Source organism: Festucalex cinctus, chromosome 3 (assembly GCF_051991245.1).
Source record: "Festucalex cinctus isolate MCC-2025b chromosome 3, RoL_Fcin_1.0, whole genome shotgun sequence".
NCBI lineage: Eukaryota > Metazoa > Chordata > Actinopteri > Syngnathiformes > Syngnathidae > Festucalex > Festucalex cinctus.
Genome location: NC_135413.1, coordinates 11,709,712 through 11,732,351, shown reverse-complemented (window position 1 = coordinate 11,732,351; position 22,640 = coordinate 11,709,712). Strand labels below are relative to the sequence as shown.

Sequence of the window (22,640 nt, the reverse complement as noted above, 5' to 3'; positions counted from 1 at the left end):
TGTCGGGTTTCTGCTTCTCGCCTATCTTCTACTTCTGGCAAAGTCTCTGTGCGCATCTTGACTGTTGAGATGGGAAGTGGAGCGTCCGCCACCACCACCACCACCGAGGGATCCCGTCTGGGCCGTGTGGATGATGAGCAGCCCAACCTTGTCCGGACCCCGACACCTGTTGTGCAGACTCCGACTCCTGTGTTCCAGACCCCTGAACCTGTGGTCCGGTCCCCCACCCCTGCAGTCAGGACACCCACGCCCGCAGTCCTGGGTGGAGAAACATTGCCGGTAGAAGAAGTTTGATGTTTGAGTGCTGTCATCAAGATGGTCAGGTGGTGATATTTGATGTCCATGTTTGTTTGCAGGCGGATGATGGACATCAAGCGGTGGACGTTCTATCTGTCACTAGCAACCAGGCTCACTCCAAAGAGGAAGATGAAGATGAGACAATGTTAAGTGTTGTCGACCCACCTGTGACCGTGAGCAGATTTGATTTTGAACCCTTCGCTTTGGAAACTTAGCCACTTAAGCAACATGCTAAAAAGCTACATGCTAAAAGGTAGTAAATACCACAAGAAACATGCTAGGCTTAAGACCATAAGGCTAAATCTTATGAGGTTACACACGCAAGGTTAAATGCCACAAAGCAGACCGTCGTGGCATCAGTGATCACGCTCTGTGTTCCAAACAGGAAGTGGCCGATGAGGGAGAGGATGTGTCTGTGAACTTTGAGAATTTTCTTCACAACAACGGAACTTTGTACAGCTGCTTTGAGCACCACGGGAACAGGGTCTACGTGGACGAGGCACAGGTAACCGACAAACTAAATGTGTAATATGTGGGCTTAATAGAAGCGAGGTCACATGGTGGCAGATATCTCGTAATCATTTGATTCCAATGCGGACTCTCGAGCAGAAACTGCAACCTTTCCCCAAGGAATGGTACGACATGGGACGCTTCATTAAACCTAACCAGGAGGTACGTGTCATCACCACCACACTTTATGTCTGTGCCAATCAACCTTCACTTCCTGTGTTTTGACCAACCAAACTTTACTTCCACTCTGAGATGGTCAAATGTCTGCTTGAGAAAAAAAATAAAAAAATCAACTTTCACTTTGTGTCTGTTACCATTCAACACTCACTTCCTGTCTTTTGGCCACTGAACCTTAACTTTCCATGTGTGACCAATTAATATTCACATCCTGTTTTCAAACAGTGCACCACTTCCTCCTCAGGTCTCCGCCCAGCCACCAGTCGCCAGTGTCCAGCCAGTGGCGGCAGTGGGCGAGGACGACCGCACTGGCAGCATCTTCATCCCAGGAAAAGGAAGTGTGATGACATACATGTTTGAGGTGAAAGCACACCAACATCACGTTTAAATTGAGCGCTCCTCCTGCTGTCATCTCAGATGTTCCATCTATTTATCCTCCATTTATTTGGGGTCGGACATAACTTGTCTTCCATGTTCTAACTACTGTTGTGTGGGCGCTTTATCCAGGAGAGAGTGAACGTGTGCCGGTTCTGGGATCCTCAGTCGGGCATGTGGCTGCTGCTCCCTCTCCAGTGGGAGTTGAATGTAGACTTTGTGCAGAGCAGAGTCCACAGAGTCATGGTAAGGAGGCGCAACCAGTCCCTAGATCAGATCTGGGCACGATCTAACAAGCATTTACAGAATCAAACGTTCTGGAATATTTTTTGCAGCCTTTATCCCTAAAATTGGTTCATTAAAATGTATTACATCATTTCATAACCTATTTAATATTTCTATCCCCAACACAGTACAAGAGGGTTTTAGCGACTCCTGACTGTACTTCGGTCTTGTGTCCACAGTCGGTCCTGCCAGGCCTGTTGGATCAAAAGGAAATTACGGCAGCACTCCGACTTTGTAACTACGATAGCGAAGAAGTCATCTCTGCCTACCTCACAATGTTTGGAGAAGTCCTCCTGCATTCTAATGCTCATGCTAGTGGAGATCCAGAATACAGTGACCTCAACTCATTCAGGTTAGCCAGCATATATGCTAGTGTCTCGCCAGCATGTTATGGTATTATGCTATCTTCAACATAGTATTGCCATTGCCATTTGCCGACAAACTTGAATGAATTACAGTACAGTAACTAACAATTGGCCCCTAATAGCTGGAGCCAGATGGCAGCCATCTTACGTTGCCACAGCTACTGATAACTTTTTTTTTTTTTTAATGAAAACGGTGTTTTATGATAGGATCCCTGTATGGTAGCTAAAGAGTAATAAGAGCTTCTCAAAGAACCAACTTCACCGTTTGCATTGAGTATCTCAGTGTCGTGAATTACAGAGGCTAGGTTTACATTTCGCAGCAATTTTTTTCCCCCTGAACGGCTTTGCTTTCATTTCATTGTTGATGGTTCTAAGAAAATGATGCAGATGAATATGTCCATCTTTTACACACTCTTACTGACAAAATGTGCATGTAGCACTTCTCCCTGACTTATTGTACAACCGTACGCCACACACTATTTTCGTCAGAGAAAAAAGAAGTAAAAAAATATTGTATACATTTTGTTCCACTTCACAATTGTTCCCTCTTGGTGTTGATTTTTTTACAAAAAAAAATCCGATATTACTTCTTAATGTTTGAAGCCTGAAATGTGGCATAAGGTAAAAAAAACTTAAAGCCGGCTAATACTTTTGCAAGGCGCTGTATGCTTTCTAATCTAATAAGTCAGAAAAATAAATACTCAAGTAAAGTACAGATACTGTACTTTAGTAGAGTAATGAAGTTTTTGTACTCCAGTGTTCCACCACTGATGATAATGATGATGATGTCCATCCAGAGCTCTTCTGGAGCGTGACCGTGCAATTGAGGATCTAAGGCAGCAGCTTGAGTCCAAACAGAAAGAGGCGGACGAGCATCTCCATAGGAACAAGCTCCTGGTCCGGGAGACTCGCCATCTTGGCGACATTGTGCAAAACCTACATCGCAAGACAGCCGAGCTGGAGGCAGACCGGCAGGAAGCCCGGGAGAAGATCCGGTCCCTGCAGAGTCGCCAGACGTCCGCGGTGCCGCCCGCCAGGAATGCCACCGCCTCTAAGCCCACCCTAGATCCAGATCGATTGCGCCGGGCCAGCGGAGTGGCCCGAGAACTCAAAGTGTCTTCCAAACAGCTAAAGTCTTGGGTCCTCCTGACGCTGAGTGACTTAAAGACCATCCTGACCCAGACGGAGGACGTCCTAAAGAAAACAGCCGAGGCTCAGCGGCGAGCAGATGATGAAGCACAAATGCTGCGCTCGCTCTACCAGAAGGAGGCGCTAGAGAGACGCACTTTGTACAACAAGCTGCTCGAGCTGCAGGGGAACGTCAGAGTGTTCTGCAGGTGCAGGAATGTCACCGGATCAGGAACCTCCACGTGTCTGGACCAGTACGACCAGCAGGAAGTCACGCTAATTCACAAGAACACTCGGAAGAAGTTCTTCTTTGACAAGGTCTACGCACCCACCAGCATACAGGTACCATAGCAGCAGCAACAGACACACACCGAAAGGATCTGCGGCAGCACCATGAATCCAAACAAAAAAAGCTCTTGAATGTGTCCTGTTGTTGTTCCTGATGATGTCATGCAGGAAGAGGTTTTCGCCGGGACTGTGCCACTTATCACTTCCTGTGCAGACGGCTACAACGTATGCATCCTGGCATACGGGCAGACGGGCTCGGGAAAGACCTTCACCATGATGGGCACCAAGGACAAGCCTGGAGTCAACATCAGGTGTGTGGTACCACAGTTGGGGTAGTCTGTCACTTTGCGGGTGGACCAGAACCAAGATACTAAAGGATTTCCTCAGTAGTGGCCGGGAAATCTAAGATAACTATATAAACATTAGAGAATTATCTTGTACATTAGACGTTTTTATATCGCAGTGTGACATACGTCATTTTATTGCACAGCTCTATCCAGTGTTAAATAGGTGCAGTTGACATGTTTTTAGGGATGGGAATTGATAAGAATTTCACAATTCCAATTCCATTACTGATACTGCCTATTGAGCCGATTCCTTATCAATTCTCATTGATTATGCCCAATGGGTGTGTACAATCAATCCAGTCAAAGCGCTATTTTCAATAAGCATTAAGCAGTATCAAATAACTACAAACGATTCCTATCCCTTACATGTATTGTGATTGTGTGTATGTATGTCTTCTGTTGAATCTGTCAATTAATCGTCTGTGCTGCCCCCTGCAGATCCATACGGGAACTTCTCCGTGTGTGTTCACTCAAAGAGAAGGTGTCATACGTGCTCAAGGTACCAACACACCTCACACTCTTAGAGCAGCACAATGCCTGAGATCCGGCTTACACGCGCACACATACATCAGATAATTTGCTGATAAGCTCTAAAAGCTCTACGTAATGAGGGGGCATGTGTGAAAATCGGGATAATTATGATAGATTGCAATTGCTTCCAGGGTTATTACTGGCTCAAATTGAGGCAGAGGTGGTACCATCCTAACTATGGGCGACTACCGATACTGATACCAGCTGTTTCCTCAGTCGTGGTTGCTTCAGGTCTTTTTGGTTTGTTGTTGCTTCAGGTCTTGTTGGTGGACTGCTGTTGATATAGCGCAATACTGCTTCTGCAGTGAAAATACATTGCTGTCGAGCTCAATCAACACAGCTGGAGCGCTGTGTTGAGCAATATCAGTCTGTAAGACTGGAAGGTGGCAAGCAAATTAGGTGGTGGCGGCCGCCTCTGAATTTTGTACATAGGAAAAACCCTGGCTTATAAATTCACAATATAGTGGGGGTTTATGTACTGAGTTTTGTTCAAACTATCAGGTTTGTCCCGTTAATGTTATTTCTTTATGTGTAGATTTCCATGTTGGAGATTTATAACGACACGCTCAACGACCTGCTAGCGAAAAGTCCCACAGCTTCCTCCAACCTGGACATCCGCGTGCAGGGTAAGTCTGTGTCCGTGCCGGGACTGACACACGTGGAGGTTCAGACCGAGGCCGACATCATCAACGTCATAGAGACCGGAGAGAAGAACCGGAAGATGGGCGCCACCAAGATGAACATACACAGGTGGGGATGGCATTGATAATGATGATGACGATGACATGATGAAGATGGATTTTCCGTGTTGTTGTGTCCAGTTCTCGCTCTCACCTGCTGGTGGCGCTGGAGGTGTGTGGCAGCGACTCATTGTCCGGAGAGATTACGCGGGGCACGTTGACCCTGGGCGACCTGGCCGGGTCTGAGCGCATCTCCCGGACAGAGGCCGAAGGCCCACGCCTGGTCGAGGCTGCCGCCATCAACAAGTCACTGACAGCGCTGGGACAGGTCAGCACAAACATCGCATGACTCATTACATCACCAGCTCGATATTTCCAAGTCTGTACTTAAAACTAAGATGGCTGCTGAGTAATCACTGTTATATTAGTAGTAAAGTCACTGTGTGTGACCATGTGTGCATGTTTTTAGGTGTTTGCGGCTCTGAAGTGTAACGCCCTTCACGTGCCCTTCAGGAACTGTAAACTGACTCATCTTCTGCAGCCCAGCCTCAGCGGAGACGCCAAGGTCCCACTGTGGTGGTCTCTTCTGATCCGTGATCTCATCCAATTGTTGATTTTGATCTTTGATCCCTATGTTGTGATTCCCTTTGAACTTTAAGGTCTTTTTTAATGTGAATATTTGTGATTCCTTTGATCTCTCTGTATCCTTTCATTTGAGAATCGTCCAAGTTGGGATTCAATTTCCCCCATAGGAAAATGGATAGATGATCATCTGTTCCTACAGATATAAATTGAGATTCCTGTCACTCATTGACTGCCAGCCATTTTCCAAGTAGTCCCCCATGTTGTAAATATGGTTAAATAAATCATGTTTTATTCTGGGGTTGGATCCCAAAAACGCAGACACAAATCAGATTTTAACTATTTGCATAATGTCAAGAGGCGAGGAACTAACTTGACTAGACCAAAAACAACGAGAAGGCATCGAGATGCACAGAAGAGCAGGTGGCCAGATGGAACAGAGGTAATAATCCGACAAAAACACACTTCTCAGAAAGCCTTCTATACACAGCGAATGGATCTGATTGGTTGTGGCTGGACATGTGGGTAACAGGACTGACATGGAATTATCTGATTGGCTGTTGACCAGATAAAGAGATTAAAGATGTCTGACATCACATAGCTTCTGACATCACATAGCGGCTTACCAGTTGAAACTAGATGCTGGTTACATCATTTCAAAACAGACACTTGACCTCACAGTCATGAAAGATAACCCTTACATGACCCTAGTCATGACAGTAATCATAACCCTTGCACGACCCTAGTCATGACAAATCCAAGGTGAGTCAATGCCATCTCCATGGTTCTATAACTGTCACTACAGTGGTTGACAAAGTTTAATTTTACAGACAAGCTGGACTAGACCTTCCACATTTAACAGCTGAAAACCACTTGACAAGTGTATACGTCAGTGGCAGTAAACTGTTGGATTCCAGCTGACAAATTGGCAATGAATGAGTATTGATATAAATTTAATCTTCTTTCATCTTCTGATCCAAGTGTTGGGATGAATTGAATCCTGAAATTGGAACATGGCGATTCCTTCTAAACAGATTGTGATTGATCCAATCTAAGTGTTCCGATTCCTCTGATCCTATCGGCGTGCATTTTGGTTCTGATCCCAGCTTTGTGATTTCCACCTTAGTGTTGCGTGTTCATCAACGTGAGTCCGGACGCCAAGGATGAGGTGGAGACACTCAGCACGCTCCAGTTCGGCTCGTCCATTCGTCACGTGGCACTGGGAAAGGCAACCAAGTACGTCACGCCGGCCAAAGGCAACAAGATGGCAAGATAGGCGATTGTTGAAGCAAGTACACTGATGGCAAGTGTTATTTACATACAGGAAACATTTCAGTCAAGATGGCCACCAACTGAAATTCCCTTTGAAGGTTATTGTTCTTGACACTTGAGGACAACATTATTATAATAAAGGAAAGCAAAAGAAAAAACTAAAATGACATTTGGAAAAAGCAATTGTTAAAATAAAGCAAATCCGCTGTGTTAAAAAACAAAAAAAACAACAAAACATTTTAGTTTATAAAACAAACGCTTTCATCTTTCTCAATATCATACATGAGCTTTCAGATTTGTTTTAGATGTATTTGTCTTGGTATTGCTGCAAGTCCGTACAACAAAATAAATAAATAAATATATATAAAAAAAAAAAGGCATTTGAGAATTAGTTTACCTTATTACAATACTTTGACCTTCTAAAAAAAAAAAACTATTTTGCACTCCATTGATAAAATTAGTCCACATTACATATAGAATCATTAATCAGGCTGAAACATTCTGATTTTCACTTATTTGAATGACCAAAATTGTTGATTTTTAAATCATATCAATATTGATTTGGAAAAAAAGTCATGTCATCTAACTATGTATGCACAGCACAGAGGACGACCACCTATAAGGAAATGTTTTCAAATGCAATTTGAGTGTGTGATTATTTATCAATAAATACATAAATATTAAAAGTGGTGTATTATGTATTTGTTCACATTAAAAAAGGTATATTAAAACTTATTTGTGCATTTAGTCAAAATACCTCAAAGACAATTCTGAAAATCTGAAAAATTATGTAAAAGTTATGAAATTCCATATATATTAACATCTCATTTTTCAAAAACCTGTGGTTTAAACAGTTGTGTATAGACTTTTTATATGGACTATGCATCTTGGAGCAAAATAAATGAGCTCACACGTACTATTGGGTTCTTTGGTGCGGACTGCGGACCAAAATACAGCTAGGCCCATATGGTTGTTTCGAGGTAGTAGTCAAGGAAACAGAAAACCAATATTTGGAACTGATATTCGTTTGCAGTAAAAATGAAAATATTTGTCAGCATTTTTAATAACACAAACTCCACTTTACTTTAACTGTTTTCATGTTTATTAAACTTTCTTCCCCCCTTTATATCTTGGATAAGATATTTGTGTTTTCAAATTGTAACAAAAGGTCCACCCAGGCTTAGCATGTCATAGATAGTTCAATGAAAACTTCAACAACTGAATAGCTCCATAAGGTTTTCTAGAGCATAAAGTTTTCCCAAAATGTCAATATAACTGAAATGCTAATGTTTCACTTAGCTTTGTTAGAATTTGAAACAAAAACAAAAAGTGCAGGGAGTTTACAGGTTGAGCAGCATTCTAGATGGTGTGCAGCGGGAAATGATCAAATTTCACTTCACAAAAATGTATTTTGAACAAATAATGCATCTTTTTTCCCATCTATGCCAGCAACTTATAACAGACAGGACGAACAAATGACCTATTACAGTAGATGTCTGAAAGTATATAAATGGAAAAACTTAACATAGGAGTATGTGCCTTGGCTCAAGAAAGGTTGGCAATCACTGTTATAAGGTATGGGAAAAAAACTAGTTCTGAGGCCTTCCAAAGGCCTGCCCAGACTGTTCGTAAAGGATATTTTCTTCGTTATTTTACTTAAAAAAAAAAAAAAAAAATGTTCACAATCCAAATTGTTCAAAAACTGAGTTTTCTCTTGAGCTAGTGCCATGAAAAAGTGTTTGCCCCCTTCTGAAATTATTATTTTTTGCAGTTTTCCCAATTCAATGTTTATTGGTGAAGTATGTCCTATGTGCCCATCATCAAGTTCATCAAATATATGTAATGATTAGCCAAAGATAACCTAAATAAACATAAAATGCAGTTTTTAAATGTGGATTTTATTTGTTGATTGGGGTGGGGCACTATTCAAACCTCCCTGGCCCTGTGCAAAAACAGCTTAAAACAACAAAATGAAGTTTTTGGAATGGCCTAGTCATAGTGCAGACTTGAATGTGATGAAAATCCTAGAACTTTTAAAAGGCCATTCATGCTCAAAAATGCTACAGGAATATTTCCACAGAGCAAGATGATGACAGGTAAAGGGGACGTCGACTACTTTACAGTAGTCTGAACACTGTATTCTGATATCAATTTAATAGCAAAATTAACCGTTTTTAGACATCTTTGGGGGGGAGCCATTTTTTTTCTTTATTTTTTTCCGACTCAGACAAACTCGCACACAAACAAACGTGGTCTCCCATGCAGGGAAGCGAACCCATGCCAACTGGCATCGAAGGCAAGTGACAGCTCCACTGACTCTTTGACTGCCAAAGACGTTTAATAATGATTAGTAAAATTATAATGAACGGAAGGCGATCTTTCATGTAGTACCCACATTGTATATGTAGTAAAGGCAAACAATATTCTTTTTACCTTAAAAGATGAGTTAAAATGTTCGAAGTCGGCTGGAACTGTGGGTTGTTTTTTCTTCTTTTTGATAACGTGTGGCAGTCAGTTAAAAAAAATAAAAATGTTTGCAAAATCAAATAATGAAAAACTAAAACTATACTTATGTTTATAAAATTAAAACTTTAATTATAGTAAAACCATGCATCATTTTCATCTTTGTGATTCAATATCACACAAGAAAAAATGTATTTATTTTGGTATTGCTGTATGTCCGTACAAAAAAATATCTTTCTAATTCCTAGTTCTGATTGTAAAACAGCCGCTCAATCGATAAAATAAGGCTACTATCATCACAGATGCCGATACCTGGTATTGGTACGCAACCATCCCTAAAAAAACAAAAAACAAAACAATAAGGAAGGTAAAACAATGAATTATTTGTGATTTGTACTTTATACTTTACTATACTGACCTTTTTTATCTTATAAAAAATAAAAACACGTATGAAAAATAAACTTGCTCTAAAACTAATCAAACTTAATTAGAAAAAAAGAAAAAGAAAAAGTCAAAACAAACTTAACGAAAAATCCCAAACTCTTATAACCCAGCCACAGGAATGTTAGCGACTCACTGCCAGGTAAAGAAACACTCAATTTGCTGCTGCAGGTGGCCTGACCAGTTATTAGGTGTAAGGGGTAAGTACTTTTTCCAAACATGGCCGGATAACTTTAAATTGATGTCCAAAGTCGGTCCTCGAGGGCGGGAGTCCTGCAGGTTTTGGATGTTTCCATGCTCCAACACACCTGTTTCCAAGAACAGGATCTTTATCAGGCTTATGCAGAGCTAGTTGAGCTTCAGGTGTGTTGCAGAAGAGAAACATCCAAAACGTGCAGGACTCTGGCTCTCAAGGACCGAGTTTGGACACCACTGCCTTAAAAGGGACAGTGTGTAGACATTGGTGTCATTTAGCGGTGAACTAATTGAATGCAATGACCTAAATTTGAAGCACACATGCTATGGTGCCTCAGAGATCCCACATTTTGCAACTACCTTTGCAAAGTTCTTCTCCTTCGGGTATCCGTAGAAGAAAGATGGTGGTGGCAAAACATGTCAGCCTCCTGTAAGACACTGCACAAGCTATGCAATATCATTTGCGACCACTATACCTACAATTAAAAATAAGTTATGTGATAGAACTTTTTTTTTTTGCATACCTCTATTGGAAGTAAAATTGGGCTTTTAAAAAGAACATTGAAAATTTGAAAAAAAAAAATTACATACTGTCTCATCAAATAAAATCATTTAAAAACTGCATTTCGTGCTTACTTGGGTTTTTGTCTGATACTTGCATTTGTTTGATGACTGAACATTAAAATTAGGAAACTGTACAAAAAAAGTAGGAATTTGAAAAGAGGGCAAATACTTGTTCACAGCACTCTGTCTAATATCTATCCATCTAGTTAAACAAGGTCACTAATCGATTATCAAGCCAACAAATCAAGTGTGACACCAGCACCATCATCAAGGACTATTCACCTTGCAGCATAAAAAGAAGACAAGTGTGTTGATGATCTTCAGTCTGTAGAGTCGCTGTCGGTGTTGCTGTCCCTGTTGACAAAGTGGCATTCTTCTCCTGTGTCGGCCACATACACGTCACCTGAACAACAAAATATACACACTCTCTTTGAGGTAATGTGACAATCATGCAATGGTTTTGTGGTTCAATAAAAGCAGTGCATGTTAGTGGGTATGGGCACGCACTTTTAAGCTAACCAAACAAAAGAAAAACATCAAAATAAGGTAAACTTGAATTAATTGATCATAATCTATAAAATGCTCAAGCCTCCTAACGAGTGTTTTTAATGCTCTTACCATGAGTGGACACGGTGTCTTCCTCCTCCAGATGCTCCATGTCATAACTCACAAAAATGTTCTGCGGGGGATTGGGGGGGGAGTCAGTTGAAGCCTAAATGTTGCTTTAATGTGAAGGTGAGGAGTTAAAATCAATCAGCACCTTGCTCCTGAGAAGCGTGGGCCAGTAGCCACGCTCTTGTTTGACCAGCGTGAGGACGGGCTCGTTGGACTTCAGCTCCCAGCAGCAGCGCTCAGCCAACACTGCCGCGTGGAGATCCAGATCCACTCCGTAGTGGCGACCATTGACAATGCCACTGAATATGCATGCAAATAAGTAAAGGCATCTAATGTATTCTGCTCACTTTTTATGAGCTTTGTTATTTCAAAACACTTGAAGTTTGAACAATCAAAAATTACCTTATGGTAATGTTTCCCAATATACATGATGCACTCGATTAAAAAAATAAAAAATAAAATAGGTCCTCCATTTGTAAATTGCATTTTTGCTATGCTAGCATAAACGTTGAAATAAGAGAGTAATTAGCATGTGATGCTAAATAAATACATTTTTAATTACAGTGATTCTCAACTGGTGGGTCAGGTTCCCAATAGGCATGGGCCAATTACCAGTTTGATGGTTTAACTGGTTTTAAAAAGTCAACAACAACTAATACTCTGTCACCACCAGTAATGAGCTGCTCTTTTCTTTTTTGAGGGGACTTCTAAGAAGGGTACAATATTATTGGCTGCTTGCAGAGTTGAGTAAACAAGCTGCCTCATTGAAGTTAATTGCCTCCAATTAACTTGTTTCTCCATCTCTGTGAGCAGAGAGAAAAGAGACATAAGGTGCGTTTCCATTACCCTTTTTCGCAAAAATAAAAGCGATATTGTACTATTTCGATAAAGTAGAATTTAGAATTGTCGGGGTTTCCATTGAAGAGAGTTTTCGCACAATTCTCGGAATGTCTCGCGAGACCTCGTTGTTCTGTAGGAGGTGCTTGATGTTTACGGTAGACGGACGCCCGGTGTAGTTATATTACTTTAAAAAAAAAAAAACACTCACCCCTCATCGGGCGGTTTTGGGCATTTAGTGTTGGTGGTGTTGTGTGTCCCCCTCGGCAGTCGGCAAGCAGTTCTGACACAAAAGCGAGTGGCCCCGTACTTCCTACTTCCTGTAATCCTAAAATGTTGTTGTTCCCATGCAGAGGCTGGTTAAAAGGCGGGTTACAAATTGTTAAAAGTTTGTGATGTTTTCTGGCGTCTTCCCTGCTAAATTAACCAGATATGGCAGGACAGGATTTCAAGCTCTCCTCACGTTCCTTCAACTTCTCGAAGGAGGCTCGCTCAATTACACCTCTCTCTCTTTTGCGCTCATGACGTGCAGTAGCCGATAAAAATCACTTCAGCATGTAAAACTAAAATACAAAACGCGAAATGAATAATTCTCAAAACAAATACTAATTGCAAGTTTAATAAAAAATACACAAACAACGTATTACAGTCCTTTCCTCCGTGACCGGGCGGGTGTCACATGACTACTAATGCGCAAAAAGTGTTTCCATTACACTTTCGCGAAATACTTCTTTTTCGATACATCTCAAAAACCACCTCATGAGAGCGCAAAAACGTTTTTTGCGATATTTGAGTTTTTTCTCAAATCCGGTGTTTCCATTACCAGCTTACTTTTGCAAAACATGCCTTTTGCGCAAAACTGAGGGTAATGGAAACGCACCTAGAGATAGTTCCTTTCACAGATGTCTTTTGATTAATGTGCATCGTCTTTAAAAAAAAAAAGCACAAAAAAAAAGCCAGCTAGTTAGCCCCAAGGACAACATAAGTAGCCCACAGATTTGTTCTAAAAATAACTCACCATTTACACTGACTTACTAAGAATAATTTAAAAATAAAAAGAATAGGTTTAACATTTATTTATTTAAACTTAACATGATACACATAGTGTCACAATCTATATATTTTCTTTAAAATTAACAGTGTTCAATGGGGGGGGGGGGGGGGGGGACAAATTTTTATTTACCCAAATATTTGAAAGAATAAATGCATTTTGGGTCTGTAATTTTAATACTGTAATACCGCGATCTTTAATGCTCAGGGTTATCATACAATCAGAAATTATCCCAAGTTCCCAATACTGATGGCTCTCAGACAAGACGCTCAGTTTACGATACCAACATATATATGGGGGTGGGGGCTGTTTCATGGTAAGCATTTTTCATACAAATATGCACTAATGTTAATATAATGTGGAAACGTAGAGGGTAACTCCCCTGTGCAGTGAAATATTTAATGTGCTTCACAGGCTGGACTTGCCTTAGATTGTGGTTACTTTGATTATTAACATTTTAATTTACATGCATCATAAATCTTTTGGCATAGCTGTTCATTAATTCGTATTTGTTATTCCTCTCTAGCATACAGTTTCGAAATGGAACATATTTGATGTGGAACTTTCCTAAAAAGAGATTGTCAAAAGTAAAATTTTGCGGCCGAATGTTGTCTTACCCTGCAGTGAACCCCCACGTATTGCATATTGCCATTTGCTGATAATATTGTTTTGGCACAAAGATTTAATATTTTGAGGACAGGGAACAATGTTGAATTGAGGCCAGGAGTTTCATTTTGTTAGGCTGCAGTCATGTCTAATGGGAAAAATTACTTTACTGCCATTTAGTGGCAGTTATAGAACCCTTTAGGGGTTAGTTGGCTTTATTAGTTTGTAGGTCAATTATACATACATTTTTAATATTCATTTCCGATCATTTATTTTCGTCCCTCTGGATCGGCTGGCAACCACTTCAGGGTGCACCCCGCCTACTGGCCAAAGCCAGCTGGGATAGGCTCCAGCACCCCCGTGACCTTTGTGAGGAATAAGCGGCTAAGAAAATGGATGGATGGGTGGATTTTTGTCCATGCAGTTTTTTTCTTAAAAAGATGCTCTGAAAGCAGAGGTGGGCATTCATTCCGTCAATACTCGACAGAAGGTCCGTCAATCCGTCAATGACGGATGCCCATTTTGTTTATGATTGGAGAATGACAGGAAACGTACATTTTTTTTTGATGGTCTAAGCACTTCCATTAGTGAGTTGTCCTCCGTTAATGTAATCGTCAATCCGTCAAATACGAAATGTCAATTTTACTGACTAATTGGCAGATGCTCAGTTTGTTGAGGCACGACAAATTGACGATTACAATGCAGTTCGGCTTTTTGACGGATAGACAATGACGGAAGGGTGCCCCGACTGTTGAATTCATTGACTTACCCACCTCTGCATTAAAGCATGCAAACCTCAGTGTTAAAAATTATATACAGTACGCGTTTTCAAAGGCTATTTTTGAACAATACTTGTTTTTCTAAGTGTCTCTGTATTTTTTAAGTGTCGCAAATTTGAGACAACAGGAAAATGCGGGTCCAAGAGTGGCAACAGTTGAGAACCACTGTTTTATTACACGCTTGAGAAAAACAAACGTTAACAATCAAGACAAACTAAACGTAATATCAAACATTCTTAAGATGTCATATTAACAATGTATGTTATGTGGTCAGTTTAAAATTAACATCTAATGCTTCTTTGACTAACTGCCAGTGACATGTAGTGACAGGCAAAACAAACAAACGGTTAACATTCAAACAACAGAATAATAGCAAAGTGTTCAACTGAACAGACCCATGTTTCTCTCTGAGGAAATATATTTGAGAGTAATTTAAGATGATGTCATCCTTTCATTTTACAGTGGTACCTTGACAAGTTTTATTTGTTCGGTGATCAATATACAGTTTGCTTGGAAATAAAATTACTTTTTACACTTTGAAATTATTCAAATGTTATTATTCAGTTCCATTCCCCCAACCAAAAGAAAATGTTACACATTTTTAATGATGAAAAACAGTGCCTGGGTGTGAGTGATAGCCTAGAGCAGCTCTTTAAGAGTGTCTTCCACAGAGGTGAGAAAACCACCGTTATGTCGGCCCATCATTTACGTCGGTGATCTGGGCGAGTAAATACGGTCCTTCTCTGTGTATTTTTACGAGGGTTTGAGTCATAAAGTACTTGCCAAAATGCGGGCATCCGTCAATGATGGGCTGATGTAATGACGGTTTTGTCCACCTCTGTTGTTCCTTTTGTATTTTACTGTTCGTTCCGTTCAATAACTTGTGGCTCTTGAAAGATATAAAATGAAAATCAACTGAGCGACGACTTTTAATTGAAGAAAAACTCAAGTTGGGCCAAGTTTAAGTCAAGGTGCTACTGTAGCACAAAAATTAAGCAGGTTCCAATAATGAGGTCAGCTCAAAAGGAGACTAAAAATGGAATCCAAATCAAACAATCCTGATGATGGATTCCAAACAATAAGTCAAGTAAAAATGATGAGAAAACATAAGCATGGTTGTCCCATGCTGGTGATGGTGTGATCCGCCCCCCGCCCCGCTTTCAGGCAAAGTAAGCCTTGCTAAACATGTACCCACTGCCTCCAGTGAACAGAGCTCTGTCCAAAAGGCTCCAGTGGCCGTCAAATGTAGAGTGGAAAACACGAGCAACGTGCGACGCCATCAAAACAGACCTGTACACTGTGCGGTTGGAGTGGAAGTCGCAGCGCTGACTCTGCGGGTCCCTCAGCTTCAGCGTGACGTTCAATGACGTAGGCGTTTGGTACCAACGGACCTGAGGGTGCAGACTGACACACGGTGGTGTCAAAGTGCCATGCATTATGTCTCAGTATGACAAATCTACTGTCGATACAAGATCACTGGTTCTCAAAAGAAGAAGTGAATCCGTTCCATGACTTCCCTGGCAATTTTCTCTTATAGCAAATCAGTTTTACCCATTGACATGAACTGAAATACACACATTTTATTCCATACAAATCCCAATTTTACTTAGGTTTTTAATTAAGAAAAATAGCGCTGGATTGTATAGTTATAAAAACAGTAAAACCACTTTACTTTGTCATATGTACCTCTTAGTCGTGTGACTGTCTCCATTGTGCAGTTCGCTGTTGTTTTGGTTGTCCCCAGCAGAAACACCTGAACACATCACAAGTCAACCTAAAAAAACTATTTGAGCTAAATAGTCAGCTTAAGTTGAGCCTGCTGCTCGATTCAAAATGTCAGCTTTTAAGACTTTTTACCATCTTCGTCGCTGATTAGATGCGGCGTCTGGTTGGTTGTTGAGTCAAACTCGGTTTCAGTTCTGTAAAAGTTCCTGTTACTTTCATTTCCAACAGCAAACAGATGGTCATTGACCTCCAAAAGTGTAAAAGCAACCTGATATCTGAAGAAATGTGGATGCCTGTCTTCTTGTCTGCTTCTTGGAGAAGAGGAAGTAGGTGTAGTTCCAGGGCAGAAATCTCCTTGACTACTCCATTGGTTTGGTTGCTTACAGGGAAGCTGTTGCTCATGTGTAAGGCCTCGGGCTTCGCCGGAGGGTCACTGGTTTCATTCCTGCTGCTGAAAAAAAAAATTGAAAGTAGATGTTAGAGAAATGCTAGTCTCCTCACTGGCTATTGTCGAGATATTGTTGAGTAAGGTATCTTACACACAAACACTCCCCAGCTCAATTTTCTCACTTATTACTCTATGACATCACTCCTTTTGTATGCCTCCTTGCATGAGTGTATACGTTGAAACCAAGTATACATTGAAGTACCAATTGAAATTCCCTTTGAGTGAATATAATGAGATGGCCTGATGGTGTCATTAACACATCCACCTAATCGTTCCTTACCAGTGTTGCCACAGTTACCTTGAAAAAGTAACTTAGTTACTTTACTGATTACTTGGTTTTAAAAGTAACTAAATTGCGTTACTGATTACTTGATTCTAAAAGTAACTAAGTTAGATTAAAAGTTACTTTTTTAGTTACTTTCAGCAGCTGCCGATAACACCATCTCAACATAAAAATAATGCAGTAGAAACGGAGTTCCAAATACTTTATTGAAAGTGCATTTTTAACATGAAAATAAAGGTTTTTTTTATGAAAAACAAAATAGGCAGTCTCTCTTGACTTCTTGTAACGTAAATACTTTTTATAAAACAAAAAATAAAAATCTATCCAGGTTGAAAATGAAAATCCCCTAAATTCCTCTATTGTTTGTTTGTTCCGCTATTCCAGTGTGTACACATGTATCAGTTTAAATATTTATTAGTAGTTATTGACAGTTATAATTGTTTTTTGGTTTGTTTGTTTTTTCTCTTCAAAATAAGGATCAGGAAAACAAAAGGTTGATAATTTAATGTTAAATATAAATATTTAACCTTTAGACAGACACCAACACAATTAACCAGAATATTTGCACATTGTGAAGTATTTCAGAAACCTAAATTTAAGACATGAAATAAACCTACCGTCCAGCCAAAAGAAATATGAAGCCACCTTATGGAACAATAAATCTATCAAACACATTTTAACCACTTAATATATGCAAAAATATTTCCAAAAGTTCATTTCCCTTTTTAATCAACAATTTTTGTATTTAACAATTTTTTTTTCTTTTGTCATCACTTTCATTTTTGGTTAATGTATGACATCTTTTTTTGTTTTTTTAATCTGAGACACGATGATGACCACAGAATCACTACTGTTTATATTTTGTTTTTTGGGCTGTCATAATCGCGGGCACGTCTCAGTTCTCCTATCTGCTGCTCATGCTAGTTGTAGACATTGACAGGGAGCCACAAACTGAGAAATGAGATACTTGCAGTGTGCTTTTAGCATAGCTGGTGTGTTGGCTGTGGGACATACCTGTTTCGTTTGAATCCATGCATTGGATCGTCACGGGAGTTATTCTTTTTGGCTCGCGCGCAGTACCAACGCCGGCCCGGGACATACAAGTGCACCGAGAGGACTCGATAGCAATGGGAAATACCGAGATGTACGGCACCGGCTTCTGCTAACTGTCTCCATTTGTATGTTGTCACTCGTTGCGCGCGCGCGCGCGCGCGCGCCGTGTCGCGAGCACGGAAACACGGAAGTAGCTTGAATGGTGATGCTACTGAAATGTAAACAAAACAAGTAGAGCACGGCGCAGAACTCTTGCTATTGTTATGAAAACCATAAAGCCTCACTCGCAACCGATACGGTCGTTTAGCTCCCCTTGACGAACGATGGTTCGGTCGAATCGTTTTTTTGTTCCACCCCTACTGAAAACGTAACTTGTCTGATGTCACTCCCCCTGGCGAGAGGGCGGAGACGACCTCATCCCATAATGCTTCACGGACCAGTTGAGGATGGAAATAAATTATTTTTTTTACCACTTTTATGGTCCATAATGCACACTTTTTTTGTTGTGTTGTGTGCCTGTTGGTTAATAAAACTAGTAGTAAAAGTATCATCACTTTTGTTTTGAATGTGCAAACCATTCATGACCAGACCATGGCTGAATTCAGTGTGGTGATCAATGACTTCTGCCTCATCTTCGTAGTTAGCAGTAGTTGTTTGTGACTGTTACAACAGTGAGATAGTTTGCCTTCTTCATGAAAATGTGGAGTAACGCATTGATTCTCTGGACAGTAACTTTAATCAGACTACTTTGTAGAATAAAGTAACGCGTTAGACTATTAGTTACTTTAGAAAGCAACTTTTTTGAGTAACACTGTTCCTTACCCACATGCATGATTGGTTGCGCTATCCCAACTGAGTAGCTGCAGCTGTTCCAGATGATCTGGGTTTCTTTCCGCCATGCTTGTGTTCAAAATGAGGGTGGGAACGTTGTACTCGCTGATCACAGTCTTCATTCCGGCTACTCGACTCTCCAGAACCTCAAGAAGCACAACTATTAACATGGTTTTCAATGTGTCCAAGGACCATCTAGTCAGTCAGAAAATACCATAATATCCAAAAAGATTGTGTTTCCCAGACTGAGGACAGCTCTGGCTCGGTGCTCAACGCCTTGAATCTTCTGGCTGATGGCTCTGGTCACCTGAAGGTGTTCAAATATGGTTCAAAACATTTTCACTTCCTTTCCATTTTGGGTCCATAAATTTTCTGGTGTAGATCAAATCACTGAGTATTTAATCTAGAATTGCTCTATTATCTAAGATACAGATATCTAAGATTATCTATGATACAGGACCATTCGACTTCCGCTAAACCAATGGTTCAAATATGCTGCTAAGTAGGGCTAGGAATAAAAGTCGACCAAATCGGTTGGGTCGACCACAAATATTGGTCGACGCAAAAATACATGCGTCAAAGCTATTTTAATAATTTTAAAAACATATATACGCCACCTGGAAGTTGCCGGGATGCCCGGAACCAATATTTCGTGTTCCGCATGGACACCTATTGCTGACGGACTCCGATTGACCACAACAAACTAAGATGCTTTTTAGGGTTTGTTTGTGGTCTCTTTAGACTGAAAAGAGAGAAAATTAACATCGCTACATGTCTTATGTTTGTAAAAAGCAATCCGCGTCAAAAATCGCTAAATTAAAACAAGAGCTTTAATTAATTCATTGCCGCCGGCCAGACACACGTAAGATGACGGGTGGCCCTACGTGGATCAAAAACAGGATCTACTACTGTTAAACACAGCAAGACTTCTGGGTACGGCGACTCAGACGAGTTGTTTTTATTTTTTTTTCACTCCTCCAGCGTGCACGTGAGGCCATTCAGCATTATATTTCAGTTTTACGCCACCAAATGTGCAAATACCAAGACAAATTGACACTATGCACTTAACAGACGCAAGGGAGTTTGCACGGACGCTGGAGGTGGAAACGAACACATTTCGGACGTTTATGGATTTGAATGGGATGTAACCAGGGTGACGGCACGGGATCTTGGAGCATAACGTAAGTTATTTGAAAAACCTTTCTGTGTGGGTGTGCGGTACCATTAGTGTGCTGCATCAATGGCCATTGTAGGTTTGACAACTCAGCAAATACGTCAAATACGTCAGGCTTAGTAAACATATGATGAAGACAAATCACTATTTAAGTGCATTAATATTGTGATCAAATTGGATTTTTCATTATGTTGGACTATGAAGTGATTTTCAGGTAAAGTACAAGTAAGTGATTCAAATTTATTCAGGGCTAATGCTAATCGCGATTGTTAATCGTTTAGCATAGGCTAATTTTGTTGGGGATTGTGTAATATGTGCATGTATCTATGTATCTATGTATGCAGAAGATAAGAAATAATGAGTATTTATAGCCACTAAATTCAACTCAGGTTCAACCTTAGTGGACTTAATAAAAAAATAAAAGTAAATAAAATTGGAAAAAAGTAAAGAAATTTGAAAAATACTTTTTTTTTGGGGGGGGGGGACTTTTGAAAAATGTTTTTGGGGAGGGGCTAAGTCTAAAAGGACTCCCCTTCTTCAGCAGCTTGCATTGTACAAAACGTGACAGATTAGTCTTACAAATGAAACTCAAATTCAACTGTATTACTACTGCACCTATGACCGGAATGTAACGATATCTATATGGGTCCATAGTAAATATATGCATGTGTTTTGTGTGCATGTGTCAATTCAAGTGGGTAATGTTAAAGTTTGAAAATAGAGAAATTTGTACAACAGAAAAAAAGTTACGTATGCAATTTTGGCTGCATTCCCGTGTGTCGCCCAAAATCCCTAAAATGTTTGCTTCTTAAAGCCCAGACAGACGGACATTCTTTTGAATATTTTGTCCAAGCCCATAAACAGGACTCGTAAGGCAACTGGGCCATTCCCTGCAGGGGCCCTCCAGTTTATTGCCTAGACACTTAGTATCATAAGTTGATATAGAACAGGCTTGTTTGACACCGTGGCATTCAGTCCTATGGTGCATTGTTAAGGGACATGACCTCAAGTGGGCTGAACGATTTCAGGAAACCTGAAATTATTGGTGCAATCGTGTTTCAAAAATATATTTTCAGAGGTTGGCGTGGCCGTACAGTATGCATCTGGCACGTAAAAATGATCGTAAAATGCCTCCCCGCTATTGCCGATCAGCCCGTTACGCGATGGGTCTTAAACTAACGGAAATATTTCCCCCTCGCTCTCTCTTTCTCTCCTCTCTGCGTGATCAGCCGCGCATGTTGTACGGCAAATGGCATGCACTGCCGGAGATCGAGGTGCGTCAGGTTAATACATGCTTTCCAAAAACGTTATTTGCGTCACGCAAACGAGGTGTTGCTATTTGCGCAGGCGTTAGTGAATTAGACGCTGCATATCAATGAGTCTCATTTGCATTGGGGTGGGCATATTTTGCATCAAATGTATGCAAATGACCTAATTTACATACACGCAAATAACACCGGCGCACCGTGACGCAATCTGTTCGGCAGAGCACTTAGTGACGGATTTCCCCATCTGCGCGTGTTTAGTGAATTAGGTGCTCCCTAAATGCTCCATTTTTGCTGGTTAGCGCGTTGCAAAGGCGACGCAAACCTTTAGTGAATAGGCCCCTGAGTGTGCACCGTGCACCCTCAGTCGCACTGCTGAAACTGGAAGTGAAGTGGGAATGATGTGTCCCGTTTGTAGATTTTATTGGGATTTTCTTCTCTTTTGATTGTTGTTGTTGTTTTTTTCCTTATCTCTGCTGTTCATCTGTTTATATGTTCAATAAATTAAAAAAAGAAAAGAAAAAAAATGAGGTGGAAATGAAGGAATGAGTGTGGAAATGTAAGCCTCGCCTTGACCAGTTATTAACAGAGGCAACCCCCTGATTTTCAGGAGCAAAAACAGAATGGTGGCGGGTACCTTGGGATGCCAGTCAGCCTCTGCGTCAGCAGGCTTCACCTGACACACGATCATCTCCACTGCCTGGTCAGGCAAAGAGTGGAACTGCTTGGGCAGCTGCAGGATCTGGTGGGATTTAACTTCTTCCTCTTTTCCGATGTCAATGAAGCGAACAAGGACACTGAAAAATAGCCGGCCTTTGGTGTCGGGGACAGTCAGGACCTTTACCCTGCAGGAGCAGGAGAAACTACGCTTAGCATCGCACAGACAAGTCACAGAATATAGATCTCCACAATATCATTAAGATTTTTTGTAAGCTTTCTTTATACTGTAATGTATCCCATATCACAGCTGGTTCTACTCAAGAATGTTCTCTCCCTTGATAAATGGATGTTAATTGCAGTGTGACGAAAACAAGACCTGTGGAAATTGTGGTTGTCCTGCACAGCGTACAACCCTCCTTGTAGCACCTCCTCAGGACATGGCTTGTGGTCAGCATAGTAAGATGTGATGTCAGCCATCATGCTGTCAAAGACATCATTCTCCTTCTGGATTATACGGCCATAGAAAACTGATGCAGTCTTGATGTGGAGCGGCAACACCTGCAGACATCACACATCATTTCAGCAGCTGTTGCTTGTTTTATGCTCTTCATAGCCAAGCATGTGGGAAATAATCCTTCTATATTCATAGTTTGCCATTTACGACTTTCTTTGTTTTCCATTATTTGTGTTTTTTCACTATTCGCTTACACATTACTAAAGCAGAGTGTTAGTGTTGAGCTGGTTGTCTTTGAAAAACAAATTCTTGCATTCTGCACTTACAGGTAAATGTTTTACATCACGCTTGTATTTTTC

At 40.7% G+C, this 22,640-nt stretch overlaps 2 protein-coding genes across 5 annotated transcripts in view; one reads left to right on the top strand and one right to left on the bottom strand.

The window, feature by feature from the left end:
- Positions 1–54: 54 nt before the first annotated feature.
- LOC144015651 (kinesin-like protein klp-3) lies at positions 55–22,476 on the top strand. 2 transcript variants are annotated; one of them, XM_077515833.1, is made up of 15 exons: positions 55–279; positions 357–470; positions 683–802; positions 907–969; positions 1,229–1,345; positions 1,492–1,605; positions 1,824–1,996; positions 2,807–3,479; positions 3,594–3,736; positions 4,211–4,271; positions 4,839–5,053; positions 5,125–5,311; positions 5,453–5,548; positions 6,692–6,801; positions 21,778–22,476. In XM_077515833.1, exons 1-15 carry the CDS (start codon positions 70–72, stop codon positions 21,845–21,847), a joined length of 2,466 nt encoding a protein of 821 aa, XP_077371959.1. In that variant the 5' UTR covers positions 55–69; the 3' UTR covers positions 21,848–22,476. The 2 variants fall into 2 exon arrangements, with proteins under 2 accessions (XP_077371959.1, XP_077371960.1); XM_077515834.1 differs by lacking the exons at positions 55–279; positions 21,778–22,476 and adding an exon at positions 5,643–5,684 and having other exon boundaries at positions 408–550; positions 5,962–6,839.
- tdrd12 (tudor domain containing 12) overlaps positions 7,917–22,640 on the bottom strand; it is a 40,260-nt gene continuing 25,536 nt past the window's right edge. For all 3 annotated transcript variants that reach the window (XM_077515829.1, XM_077515832.1, XM_077515830.1), the window contains exons 26-36: positions 22,204–22,385; positions 21,805–22,012; positions 18,943–19,035; positions 18,720–18,874; positions 16,382–16,564; positions 16,246–16,307; positions 16,075–16,141; positions 15,679–15,792; positions 11,261–11,414; positions 11,119–11,179; positions 7,917–10,903 (exon numbers count right to left, since the gene is read on the bottom strand). In XM_077515829.1, coding sequence (XP_077371955.1) covers positions 10,821–10,903; positions 11,119–11,179; positions 11,261–11,414; positions 15,679–15,792; positions 16,075–16,141; positions 16,246–16,307; positions 16,382–16,564; positions 18,720–18,874; positions 18,943–19,035; positions 21,805–22,012; positions 22,204–22,385 — 1,362 coding nt within the window. In that variant the 3' untranslated portion in view covers positions 7,917–10,820. The remainder of the gene's footprint in view (positions 10,904–11,118; positions 11,180–11,260; positions 11,415–15,678; positions 15,793–16,074; positions 16,142–16,245; positions 16,308–16,381; positions 16,565–18,719; positions 18,875–18,942; positions 19,036–21,804; positions 22,013–22,203; positions 22,386–22,640) is intronic.

What these genes read in the sequence shown, in the direction of transcription:
- LOC144015651 (XM_077515833.1), top strand. Translation starts at nt 70, where the DNA reads ATGGGAAGTGGAGCGTCCGCCACCACCACCACCACCGAGGGATCCCGT. An exon ending in GCAGAGTCCACAGAGTCATG is followed by an intron (nt 1,606 to 1,823) that starts GTAAGGAGGCGC and finishes TTGTGTCCACAG; the next exon opens with TCGGTCCTGCCAGGCCTGTT. An exon ending in AAGCCTGGAGTCAACATCAG is followed by an intron (nt 3,737 to 4,210) that starts GTGTGTGGTACC and finishes TGCCCCCTGCAG; the next exon opens with ATCCATACGGGAACTTCTCC.